General features: G+C 45.7%; 1 protein-coding gene across 2 annotated transcripts in view; it reads left to right on the plus strand.

The window, feature by feature from the left end:
• The window catches only part of unc79 (UNC-79 domain-containing protein), a 75,592-nt gene that overhangs the window by 40,494 nt on the left and 21,505 nt on the right, over window positions 1-13,593 (plus strand). For both annotated transcript variants that reach the window (XM_077665693.1, XM_077665695.1), the window contains 9 exons: window positions 656-738; window positions 1,107-1,149; window positions 3,041-3,223; window positions 4,614-4,752; window positions 5,373-6,886; window positions 7,691-8,155; window positions 9,004-9,358; window positions 9,705-9,819; window positions 11,972-12,229. In XM_077665693.1, the coding sequence (XP_077521819.1) occupies window positions 656-738; window positions 1,107-1,149; window positions 3,041-3,223; window positions 4,614-4,752; window positions 5,373-6,886; window positions 7,691-8,155; window positions 9,004-9,358; window positions 9,705-9,819; window positions 11,972-12,229 (3,155 nt within the window). The remainder of the gene's footprint in view (window positions 1-655; window positions 739-1,106; window positions 1,150-3,040; window positions 3,224-4,613; window positions 4,753-5,372; window positions 6,887-7,690; window positions 8,156-9,003; window positions 9,359-9,704; window positions 9,820-11,971; window positions 12,230-13,593) is intronic.

Raw genomic sequence — 13,593 nt, forward strand, 5'->3', positions numbered from 1 at the left:
GTCCTCTCTTAATGCTGAGGTAGCATCCTCAGAGTGACTGCTACCTAAATCATAGACAAAATCAACCAGGGAGACAACTGAATCGCGAGACTTGCCATGTTTCAGGGTGCATGCCATGCTGACAGAGGCAGCGGTCCTCAACTTCTACGCTCTGCTGCTTTCACATGTGGTTCAATAATTGCGGCCATGTGAAATAAAGAACACCTAAAGAGAAAATAAACTTTAGTTTCTAGTTTCAAGACAGATTGCACAGCATGTTCAAGGGCTGTGTGGAAGCGTTTGAAATCGCCATTTCATCCATCGATAGCGGGTGTGGTATGGAGAGAGTTAAAAGTGGAATAGAGTAAGAATCGCTTTAGTGGAGGGCTTCACATTGATTTTGACCACCCGAGTTTTTTAATCTGATTTTCGGTATCTTGCTATGGGCTTCCATTGTGTAAGCAATAGATGGTAAATGTTTTCTTGCTGCTAAACCTCGTTTAGTATACTGGCTGTTAGCCAGCAAGCAGTTCTGATGTATTATGCTGCCATCTTCATAAATGCTGTGTCCTTATTTTAATGTGTAGCGCAAGGGAACGGCTTTGTTTGTTTTTGTGAATTTGATCTTTTTTTCTAAATGAAGGTTGTTAAGAGCCTTTAATTTTTAACCTTTTAGCTGATAGTCCTTCGACACCTCAACATTCTCCTGGGATACAGCCAAGCTGAAAAGGGCTTCCTTGTGTCGCCAAATAAGTTGAGGTATGTTCATGTGTTTTTAAGTTCTGAGAGATTTTGTTGACTTCACTAACTGGATTACTAAGTGGTCTACCATTTTACTGTTATATATCATTGTATTTATCTTTGTTAATTATTCGTTATCCCAAAAATTAATTTTATTCAGATGGTTCCAGAGTTGAATACATCAAATTAACTCATATGTGCAGTATGTCTTGTTTAACACTTTAACGTGGGTTAAAGCAGTAAAATCATGACAGCAGTGATGAAACCATCTTAATTTTGCATGTAGATTTTATTTTTATTTTATGCATGCGACTTCTGTGCATGGTTTAGAATCACTGTCCTTGATGTTTCAATCGCTGATATATCAATTTTTCCGTCTTTTTCAGGGCATCTCCAGTTTTTAATGCTTTCCTTGCGTCAATGCCAAAAGTGAGTTATGACGTCTTGCACAAAATGGTTACCTGCCACATGACTTCCTCATACCTGATGTGGGCGTTAATCAACTGTTAGCATACAAGTGCTCTAAAGCCGCCTTCCCACTTGCGTTGGCTCTATTTTGAGCTTTCTTTTTGCATTTGGCACACACATAAGTGCACCTGTCACTGTTTAGCACGTGCAAAAGTCACGATTCAAGTGAGGAGTGATGCTGTTAGCTTGCAGCTAAACAACAAACCATTCTTTCACCAGTAGCAAGAGAGTCTCACTACTTGTGACAGCGTAGGCACCTTAAGGCCAAATCTAGAATTATTATACATTTGTTACAGTGGTCAAAGTATCAATGACGGTAGTAACATTTGCCAGGACTGTGCAGTCTACTACTAGTTGAAAGGGAAAGTGTTTTCCTTGAGCAGTCTGTGTAAACAAACTGAGAAAAAGTGGAGAATGTGAGAGAATTGTCATCAAGTCATGGTTTTTCTTGGTGACCAAGGAGAAAGTAATGCACCTATTCTATGTGTGAGCTTCTGCTTACAAAGCTGACACCTTGTCTCAGCTGCATCGCTTGCGTATTCATTCACCAAAAAATGACACTGGTAGTGTGTATTTGGCCATCAAAAATGCTGGTGCCTTTCACCCCATCTGAGACAAATGTGAAGCACTTCAGTGCCTCAAATCGTAGTGTGACATAAATCATAAAGCTGTGGAAGCAGCGTGTGTTCCACAAGTATAGATTGTGTGTGTTCAGTGTCTTGTGGTCACGTGTTATGTGCCAAAGGGAAGGGTGAAACTTGGAGCCCTTGTTGGCCAAATGTCCTGTCACCTACTTACATCACTCTCGACAGTCAGTGTCACTTATTCTCTCAAACAGTTCAATTTCGTGCCCTGTCAGAATCTTCATGCTGACAAAAAATACTTACTTTTTTTTGTGATGATTTTTATTTATCCCTATTATACACTAGTACCACTATTCACAATTTCCTGGTACTACTATGGTGCTATTGCTGATTAGTTGTTGTTTGCAATGATTTGTCCGATAATCTTGCTATGCTGTGCTTTATGAAGAAGGCTGACACTCAGTGAAACTGAAGAAAGAATAGGCCTTGTTTCTGTTTTCTTTTTTGAATTTATGGTGTTGATCAATCGGTCATGTTCCCTGCAGCATTTGCAGTAATACAGGAAGTTCTATGTTCACTGCTACGGATGAGGGTGGTGCTGGTAATAGTAGAAGAATGGCAAAGCGCCGTAGTAGCTTAGTTGGTAGAGCACCGCACACAACATGCGGAGGTCGTGGGTTCGGATCCTGCTGGTGGCATGTGGTCATTTTTTCTTCTGATTACTCTACCAATTTCCCATTGATCAACACCACAAATTTAAAAAAAAGAAACATTTTCTCCTTTGCTGCCCTCGGTTTGGTGACTGTTGGCCTTCTTCATATGTGCGTCGTAATGAGCCCCTCGTTTCTCCGTCTGTGTTGTGTTGTTGATCTGTTTTCACTGTTGTAGTATGCTTCTCACCTGATTTATAGTTGTGGGAGCTTAGTTATCATTCCCACGTCATATCTGAACTAGCTCTAAAAAAAAAAAAGTTATAACAGTCTTCTGGTGAAGGAGCGAAGTGCACATCTTCCAGTAACTTTGACTAGAGCTTTTTCTTTTTTTTACGTTCCCAAAACATTACCCAGCATCTCATGCTTGATTGATAATTTATTAACCACGACCTTTTATTTATTAACCACGACCACGACCCGTGATTTATTAACTACAACATAAAACATCATCATCATGAGCTTTTTTAATGTGCTGTGACAAAGATGCAACAGTTGGTGCATCACTGCTGGGTGGGCCTACAATGAGAAGTGCTCTTTTTTTTTGTTTTTGTGTAGGTGCTGGACTACAACTTCAAGATTGGCAATGTGCTGCTCAGCACCTGCATGCCTGTGCTCATCTACTGCCCGGCGCCCCAGCGTTACTCCCATGAGCACGTGTCACCCCGCTACTCGCTCTGGCTGCTGGACCCACCAGCACGCCACTCGTGGCTCATGGCCGTCCTAGTCATTCTGTACAAGGTGCGTGCAGTCAGTCAGTTAATACGGTGTCGCCCAGTGCGAGCAGCTTTGTTTCGCGATTCTTGCTTACCACTGCTTTAAGGCTACATTTACGTTTTAGTAATTGCAGCAATAGCACATGTGTGAAAAGTTATGCCCGCATGTGTGCACATTAAAGCAGTCGGTTTTTGGGCATGCTAATAATGAATAATTGTACTGTGTAAACAAGTCTACTTAAACTTTTCATTAAGGAAGGCATGGTCTGAACTGCTGCTAAAAATCAAGTGCTCTGATCTATTCAAGCTGTACATGAATAGCTTTTTTGCCCAGCTACCTATTTCAAGATGTGTGTATACATCTCGAAAGAAATGAAATTAATTGGATTGTATTAATTAAGTCTTGTTCACAAGCACAGCAGACACTGTCTCTTCCTCAAGTCTTGCATTGGACTCTGAGGCAATGGGTGGTGTTTCAAGTAAGAGCTGGTAGTGCAACGAGTGAAGAGCATTCTCCTGACCCACAGTAACTTTACAGTTTGTGTTTCCAAGCTGTAACTGCTAGCTCACTATGGTGTCAGATGATCACAATAAGGTTGGTCTGAAGAAACAAAAGAGCCAGCATGTTTTACATGCGTGTACTACAGCATGAACAAGCAGTTGTTAGTAGCACTCGTGAACGTGTTTTTGTGTCTCCTACTCTGTCCCTTGTTCATTTTTTTGCGCTTCCTAGTAAACAACATGCATCACCAACTAGCCCGGCAGCTTGCTCTCCTGAACAGCATGTTTTCGTACAAATGGCGCTCATTGCTGTTGCATGCACTGGACCATCTGGCAGATGATAAGAAGGACTTCCTGTTCTGAGGGATGAAAAGCCTTTGACTGTCTATTATGGCATAGATGTGTGTCCACCCCCCAGTAGCCAAAGCGCTGTCAATGCGGACAGTGTCCGCGGGAGATACGTTCCCACCAGGCAAGGTTCCAGTGCCAAAAAGAAAAGATATGTGGTTCATATTTGCATGTGCCTCGAGAAGCAACATGTTCTCTCTCGCGTTATGGCACTGCACTCAGCGGCCGATAGCACTGATCGTGCAAAACAGCTGCCCTCACGGTCATATCCAAGCAGGTTGCAATGCATCTTGATTGTTGTACGTACATATCAGAAGTCTTAACTTTAGAAGACTTAACTCAAGAATGTTGCCACCATTGATACAAATGCTTAAGCAAAGTCAGCGACCTGATTCTTGTCAGTGACCTGGTTCTTCATTGCTTGAAAATCTGCTTGTGCTCTAAGAAAAACCATTCCATATACTATTTTCAAGCTTCTCATGGTGGGTTAGGAATTCAGTTTCTCAAATGGGATTGAAGAGCAGCAGTGTTAATGACCCAGTCGTTATAATTTTTTTGCTTTTCAGTTTGACTACGGGGTGCCACCGCTATCAAGACAGGTGCAAATGCTTGTGCGCATATTGCTGAACACGTTGGATGCCCAGAACCACCAATGCAAGAGCATTCCGGAGCCTTTCTTGAGTCCAGTTCCATCACGCTCTCGAGGTGAGAACTGAACCCACTAATGGTGGCTTTTGTGAATTTTGCGGGCGGGGTTACGTACTGAAATACAAGTCACCGATCTGAAATGTGCCATTTGTGGGCTTGCTACTAGAGGCTTTCTCACACTTTTAGCCTCTATTCTATACTAAAGCACCCAAGTAATTCAGCTAGCTAGCAGCACTTAAAGGGTAAATATGTTTGTCAACAGATTTTTCTTAATGATGGTTGGGCTTGCCACAGTTTACGGGTTTCCGCAGTTAAAATATTTTTTTTTTTTCCGGAAGCGGCTGTGACCTAAAAGGCCACAGTATAATAGCATTGCAGCAATGTGACACAGGTGCAACATCATCTCAAGACTACTTTTGCTCTCTAAATCTTCCCTTTTCTCTCAAGTTTATCTTGCCACTTAACTGAGATTCCAGCTTTTGTAAGACTGAGTTTTCCATCATTCAGTGCACACATTGCAGTGGTTTTGAGTCTTCTAATATGTCCATACACAAGAAAAAAGAAAGACACTTGTGGACTTTATCAAAACAAAGTGAAAGGCAGTCATGAATTTGCTCATTGAGCCTTAAATTTCCTGGAAGACAATTCACAGTCTCATACTTTTTTTTTTCATACAGACTTGAGCACAGCTTCTGTTGACCTCGAAAATATCCAAGAGCATGATGGAAGCACTCCCCTTGACCTTGGCCTTGCTGGAGATGAAATCCGGTTTGCATTCGGGGCTGGCACCACAGCGGAGACTAAGGCCAGCTACCACAAGCCCTTGGTGCGAGACACACACGACACAAGTGAACCTACACGTGAGGTGCTGCGTTCTGGCAAAGAAACTACAGACCGAGCGCAATGGAAGGCCCTCAAAATAGCAGACTTCAGCTGCTCTGGAGACGAGGATGAAGCAGAGCCAGAGCTAGAGGCCATCCCCGAGAGTCCCAAGTCGGAGAGTTCGGACATGGCAGAGTTCGGAGGAGAGCTCGAGGCCTTGGCCCCCTCTGTGCCAATGGCCGAGTTGACCGAGCAGGCAAGAGTCAGAGTGGTCAAAGATGTCCTGCCTGGACAGGAATCAATCAGAGTTGTTGATCCATCATGGCAGCTGGCGGAAGAACCAGTGCTCGTAGGCAGCACTCCTGTTGATGCACAACCCGCTTCCTCTGTGCCATCGACTGTGGACGGACAGGACAGTTCACTGGCCCACATTGAGAAATCAGTAGCAGAGCCCATGGAGAAACCCACCGTGAAATCCGCACAATCGGCAGTTCCCGAACAAAAAGAATCAAATGCAGAGTCAAAGGCTGTCGATAACGGGTGCAGAGAGGCATCGCAGAGCCCTTCCAAATGGCAGAACTCTTCCGGTGTCCCGCCAGACCAGAAAACTGCCACGGCTACGGGTGTTGGCAAGTGTGGATCTCCCCAACCAAGGCCGGAGATTCGCCTACCTGATGTGCATCCGAGTGACATTAAGGGCAAGGTTGCAGCTGTGAAGAAGGTCTTCGAAGCGAGAGCCACCTCGGACGCGGCGGCTGCGTTTGCGTCTACTCGCAAGAGCGTAGTGTCTCTAGATGCGAAGCCAATGACGATGGTTCCCAAAGAGCGTGCCCTACTCACCTCTAAGTCCACGACTGACATCGACGACGGAGACCAGACAGGCTCTCCGTCGTTGAGCCCCAGCAAATCCCCCAAGCCTCGCATCCACCGCATGGGGGCTGTCGACCTTGGCTCCCTGAGAGTCAAGGCAGGGTCACCAAAACCCAGCCCTCCCAAGGACACTACCCCAGCAGAGGTCACCCCCCCTACAGCTGCAAAGTCTCCAAAGAAAGTCTTGAAAGAGGTAGTAGCTGACACAGGAGCCAGTAAGGTCACAGAAGACTCGAAGCCACCACAAACAACGACAAGCCCCAAGAAGGCATCTTCTGAGCCAACTCCACAGCCGAAGCCACCGGGCGTGTATGTCAAGGAACCAGCGACTGGCCAACGGTCCCTTGACATGCTGACCGCCAAACTGCGGAGTGCCGTGCCGAGGGAAACCGTTCACAGGACCAGGTCAGAGAGCAGTCAGGTGACAGTGCCGAGGCCGCTGCCACCAGCCTGCAGTGTGCAACGGCAGCATGGTCCCATTGTGCTGGAGCCACTCATGGTAAACACAGAGCTGCTTGGCAGTTGTATTTGAATTTCCTGTTTTGTAAAGTTTGGTTCATTCTCGGTCTACAGACTGAAAGCTGGTACACTTTATATTACAGTGGCATACAAACACGGAACGATCTGAATCACTGAGAATAAGCATGCCACATTCTACTTAAGTGTCTTTTACTCGCACTAATATTTGCTGAGAGTTGTTGTGGTGCCCTAGGTCATGTCACTGAGGGTGACCACTGGCCTTGCCAGCTTTTTGTTTGTTTGAGCTTCTTGCCATTCTGTTATGGTTTGGGTTTGGTTTGTGTACTCTGGATTGTTTGACTTGTTGGCAGTCACAGCAGCAATGCCACCTGTCTAGTGAAATTCACAGCATTTTGTGCATTAGTGCAACTAAAATCTTTTTTTACTAACTTCTACAGCATTATTATAAGCAGTTAATAGGTGTAATTCGAAGGAAGCTGCAGGGTAAATGACCAGTGGGCATGAGCCCAAAGTATAAACTCAGTGCAAGTAATGGAATGCACTGGGTTGGTAGAATGCAGGAACGTCAGTGCTGCGACTCACACTGGAATAGTAATGAATGCGGTATCTTTCAACATGCCCATACCTTTGCATTGTTATTTTTCTTTCAAAATTTTAACTGCTTTGTCACATTGCAACTCGCTGCATGTTGCTGACAGACACCAAACCACGTCACTTGTGATGCCCAGTATCCCACATCATTCTATCCTTGGCCAAGCTCTTGTGCCACAGGCATCTGCAGTGTTATTAGGGCATTAAATTTTAAGGAATGGTAACCACACAGGTGCGGCCAACCCCTGAGCGCCTGCTGCCCATTGGCCCACAGCCCAAGGGTCCCAAGCCGTTCATGCCCAAGCAGCTTTCAATGGGCAGCCTCGGTCCCGGAGCCGATTTCCGCTTTCGACACGAGCCAAGACAAGCCGACGTCTTCCTCCTGGAGGCCAGCCGAGGCGGGGGCATGCAGACACGGCCAGGCACCCACTTCAGCGGGTCACTCCTCGGACCTCCACCTCTTGGACCCATTGAGATTCCGTCACTAGAGAGGCTGCTGCCCGTGGGGCCAATGCCTTCAAGGCAGCCGCTGGACACACGGAGCAGCCCTGGATCGCCTGCTCGCCGACTCAAAGCGCGATCCCAAAGCACCGACACGAACCTCGTTGCAAAGCGCAGCGATCCTGACCTCCTGGCACGAGTGCAGCTTGCCAGCTCCGAGCACATTTTCACTTTTCCTGACGTCCAAGCTGTGGAGGTAAGGGGGCTTCTGAAGCAGGTATTGTGAAAGAACATTGCTGTTTGTTTTTTTGTGAACACAGATGCGAATTTATGCCCAATAGTCTGTACTACCATGATGCAAAGAAGAGGAAATATCTCTTTATTAGTGGAGTCGCAGTAGTATGTTCTTAGTCTAGTTTGATTTCAAATTAAATAGTGCGGAATAGGAGCAAATAAACATCAGATTTAGAATCAAAGTCAAGTATGTAATGCTAAAAAATTGCATTTAATGTGCAACAGAAATTAATCTAAAAAAAATTCAGGCTATCAATGTGATTCTGGCGTCTGTCCAGTCGTCTGTGTCACAAAAAAGCTGGTGGCAACCGGCCCACCGTGTTGCGGGTAACCTTCCCAACATTAGAGATGGCAGTGAAATGAATCAAAATAAATTCAGTGTATAGTTGTCACTTGCCCACCTTGGCACTGCGCATCAGCTCATTGGTTGAGAGACAGCCTCCCGAAGAACTATCTGTGCAAAAATAAGCCTTACTAGAGCTCAGGAAGAGCAACCTGTGTCTCACAAGTTATCATCAATGGCCGTTTTTGAAACTGCCACCTGCCGGGGCAGTGGTGCATTGCTTAACCACTGCGTCGGTAGTGGTATGAGGATTCCCCGTGATCTGTGAATCTTTGAAAGAGGAGTACTTGCACGGGAGGGACCTGCGATGCTATCATGTTTGAATCTTATGAGTTGGTTTAACGTCGTCTATGTTTTTGAAGAACTCCTGCACACAAACTGCTGAAGTGATGTTATGTGCAAAGTTCTTGTTTGCTGCCGTTATTGTATCCTTGCAAAAGTTTCTGAGCATATCTGTCACCTCCTAGCCGCAGACAGCTCGGAAGGACTCTCCAGTGGTCGAGAAAGCCCACCCCTCCGGGAATTCACCACAGCGGCCACCGCCAGCACCAGCGGCAAGTGCTGTTGCCACTCCGTCGGAAGAGGGCAGCAAAGGCAGCAAGGGCGGCACCGACGCGGCCGCAGCAGACGCTGCCTCGAAGGAGCGGCTGCGTCCTCAGGAGCACTCGATCAGCGGAGGCCTCATCGACATGCTTGTGAAGGACGTCATCCTGGACAAGGTGCTGAGCGCTGCCGGAAGGGTGGAGACTGCCTTCCTCACCCACGGCTCCAACAGCCTCGAGGTCAAGGACGATGAGGACACCACACCACATCCCGAAAAAGGTTAGGATTCAAGATTCAGAAGGGTGGGGAGTAGAGTGAATTGGTATGTACAGTGAACAAGGCAGTGCACAAGACAGGACAAGGAGTATAAAACGCATACATAGTGCAGTGATGTGTGTCCATTTCTTAATTTTTTTTCTTGCCTTGCACATCCTGCGTATGAAAGGTACACTAGGAGGCATGCTCCGAGTTTGAAATGAGCACTACGGCAACATTTTTTGTGATGTACAAATTGCCTCAATTACCCTGAAGTGCTCTTGCAAGCATTGAATGTGCATAAATTGTATGATGCATGAGTGGCACTCTGTCTAACTGTGGTTGTTTGTCTACTTGCGATGTGGGACAGGAGCAAGTGACGAAGCCCGCACAAGGCTTCACTACCGTCCCCGCAAGCAACGCAAGTCAGGCCTGAGTACAGTCGAGATTCAGCGCACCCTTGACGCTCGAGGAGGGGCTGCCAGGTACGCAGGCTTGTTTTTTTCTTTTCACTGCACCAGTATGGGGCAGCATTGAATGAGTGGTGGCTGTCATTACAATTTTCTGACATTTGTTTTAATTCGCTTCTTTTTCATTGGTTTTTATCTCACTTGCAAAATCATAGACTACCAGAGCTAGTGTCAGCACTTGTCAATACAAGGTTGGCTTGACCTTACTGTAAGAACCTGTGTATAATACGAGGTTTTTTTTCCAAATTTTAGCATGTCAAATTTCCACCTCATATTATATGCGGATCTAAACAATCTTCGCTCAAAATCCGCAGTTTCAGTTTCGTTATTATCGAGTGCCATCACCATCACGCTTCCAGCGGTGGCGGAGGTCTGTAGTTTCGATTTCAACGCCACTTCACTATGCTGACCTGACATAGCGATGCCAAGGACGATTGCGCCTCGCATGACATCCGGACCACGAAAGTAATCGTAGCTGCCGAAAGCATCGGCACATCGTCAAGCGCTGCTACATTGTCTGTATGAGGTAGGGAGAGCCTGCAGTTACTGCCGCCGGACACGGGCCTCTCCAACCACGGACGCTGGGGCCAGCATTCCCAGTGAGCTTGCCGGTTGTTATTTCAGGAAATGCGGGATATCTAACGCACTTGACTGCACCGAAGATGTGTTTCTATGGAAAGATATCTCTGACAAGGGCCTCTCAGAAAACAGCACACCCGGTGATGACGATCACTGAAGCTCCGACGGATACTTTCGAAGCATGTGTACCAGCTCATATGCCGGAACTGGTCTGCGCATACTCGCGGTGCAGGAGGCAAGTGGACGTGAGCACGGCGCCTCCATACAGTACATGCCTGCTGGTCACTCTACACGCGTCGTATCTGGCGTACTGGCACACACAAATAATCAACGGCGTTTGGCTTCTGCGACTTCCGGAACGCCTTCAAGCCGACTGCCCTTCCTTACTCGCATTATATGCGGATTAAAACTTTTTTTTTCCGTTTTTGCTGTACCAAAATTACGCCTCGTATTATATGCGGGTCCGTTATATATGCAAGATTTTATGCTATACCTTGACTCCTAATGAAGTTATGAAGAGGGTATCAAGTTGCTTGGAGAGCCTTTCCATGGTGCTGATGTTTTTAGAAAAAAGAGACTTATCTAAGGGTGGTTCTGTGTTTTTGCACGCCTTTTGGAATATCAAGAAAAGGAATACAGATGGTTGTTACTTCTTTTTACTTCTGACTCATAGTACAGTCATGCTAGCCAGTCATGCTAGCAACAGTGTTCAAAGAGTTGCGACACATGCAAGTCTGTTTACAATGAAAGGGAACACAGTAGCACATGGATGCTTTATGGGATCAAATTTTTATCTTGGTAGCCACAATGTTTCAATAAGACATGGCTCAGTATTCTTAGCGCGAAAACATTGGTACCCCCTGACAGAAAAAATTGTCCAGTGTCAACTTTGGCGACCTTTTGAAGCTTCACATCCAAAATGGCTGGAGCAACTGGCTTCGCTGGCAACCTGAGTGCCACTTAGGTCACATACTCCCAGCGACCTGTGAATGTGAAGTTGAGAATTACCAGTCCCGAATATATGGTAATGCTGTTGAACCATACCCTTAAGGCAAAGCTTAAGCGTCCCCTCCAATTTTTTATAACATATTTTTCCGGCATATGAACTGGACAGGTTCCTTTTCAGAGTTAACTTATTGGAGCTAATTTATGGGCTACTCATTTTCCTTGATTGCAGGCTCTTTGTTTAGTTTTGGTAAGCATATATCAGCCAAGTTCATCTGGTTGCTGTTTACAAGCTAATCAATGTGCACGTGAAGGGCTAGCTGCAATGAAATAATAGCACTGGCTTGCTTGGGTAAACGTGTCAATTTTAGATTATGCCTATTCTGCCACCATAGCAGCTCTTCGATGAGCACATCATGTATGACCAAGTCAATTCAAAATTTCTGAAAAGCAGAGTAGAGGTAGCTCCTTTGATGATGAGGCACACTGCTACATATTTAATTTATCCGAAATAAATAAGTATTGATGCACAGTTTGTGAAAGCATGTGGAAGCAAGTGCCATCCTTGAATATTGACCAAATAGTAGTCATGAGGCCGCGAGATCACTGCCCCACAGTCATCACACGTGCACATGTTGCGCAGGCGGGCACGCAAGTCCGAGCCGAGCAGTGGCGGCCCGACACCGAGCAAGCGACGCCCGGGGAGCAGTGGCGGGGGCAGCGGGGGACGGGCAGCAGTCGAGGAGGCCGTCCCCGAACGCTGCCCCGAGTGCGCCCTTGCCCTGGAGCACTACAGTGATGAAGAGCTGGGCCTCTGCATTGTGCTGCTGGCCACCTTTGTGCACCGGCAGCCTGCACTGGCCGCACCTTTGCTCCCAGAGATTCTGCGACTGGTCGCCAAGTGCGTACCCCCCCCTCCCCCCCTCCAGCCCCTTAGTCCCCTCCCATTTGTTTGAGCTCCTGAGTACAGGTTACTAGCTGTGGCAGATTTCGTTGGGGAAACAAAATGGCTTTAGCTAGCCGGTACATGTGGATCTCAAAAGCAAGCAGTGAAAAAAATCCATTAACCGCAAGAGCAGAAGAGAACTACATCTCTATATTGCTGATTATTTCGTTTTTTGTTTGTTTTTTTTTGAAAAATGACCTTTCAAATGTGGAAGGTTGACTTTAATCGATGTCGCCCTATACACGGACACGTAAAGTCGACCTATGTGCGAGGTCAAAAGTAGTTTCGAATGTGCCACGAATAATGTCATGCCCTGTGCATGTGCAATTGAGTAATGTTTGCAGACACAGTGCAAGAGCGAATTTGCTTAAAAAGCAGGAATTTGAATCCACAGGAATTTGAACAGGAATGTGCGGCTCAAAGCAACAAACACACGCGAAGCCAGTGGTAAATTTTTCTAAAAACGAAAGAGAGAGACATACACACACACATGCACACACACACACACACACGCACACACACACACACACCATAACAAACATACAAAGCAACAAAATGTATTTTCATGTTGTTGAGCATGCAAAACATGGAAAATTTATTAAAAACCTTCTGAACAGTGTGCTTAATCCTTCTGTGTTATTGCAGTGTGAGTCATCCTTAAAGCCTGAGATTAGGGTGTTGGGAATGTTCTTTTTTTATTTTGCAGGCTCAACAGAGTGAAATATGTTGTTCTGCACATTTGTGTGTCAATGTGGGAGATGGGGTTTTTTTCATTTCTGATAACATTGTTGGAAGCTGGCACTCATCCTGTGGGTCTCCTAGCTTGCTCTTACTGTTTGTCAGTTTCTTGTACCGTTGTCATTCAAAATATATTAGGGGTTTGAAATGGTTTTCTTTTTTTACTCCATGTGTGCATGCTGCCTATTAAATTCAGTCCAAGATTGTTTTTTGTGCTCGGCGTGTTTAAAGCAACTTCCTTATCAGATCTGCCAGCAGAAGTTTTGATCTTGCTCCAAACCATTGATACGTACAGACATGCACTCCTAATCGCAAGGCAAAAAAAATCACTTTAAATCAACAGAGATATATTTGGTTAACTTCATTTGTAGTTATCAACTCTGATAAATCTGCTGCTGGCCAACTGAAGGCCTCTCCTAATGATCTCCAATATTGTAAGACTTGTAAAAACAGGTGACGGAATACGTTTTTCTAAATGTCTTGTTCTCGTTTTAGAGACACTGCCCATTTAGAGGCAATCTCAGTGCATTACTGGTCCCTCAGTGGTCACATTCTAGTCTTACATCACACACAAATCACAG

The sequence above is a fragment of the Amblyomma americanum genome, chromosome 5 (genome assembly GCF_052857255.1).
Source record: "Amblyomma americanum isolate KBUSLIRL-KWMA chromosome 5, ASM5285725v1, whole genome shotgun sequence".
Lineage (NCBI taxonomy): Eukaryota > Metazoa > Arthropoda > Arachnida > Ixodida > Ixodidae > Amblyomma > Amblyomma americanum.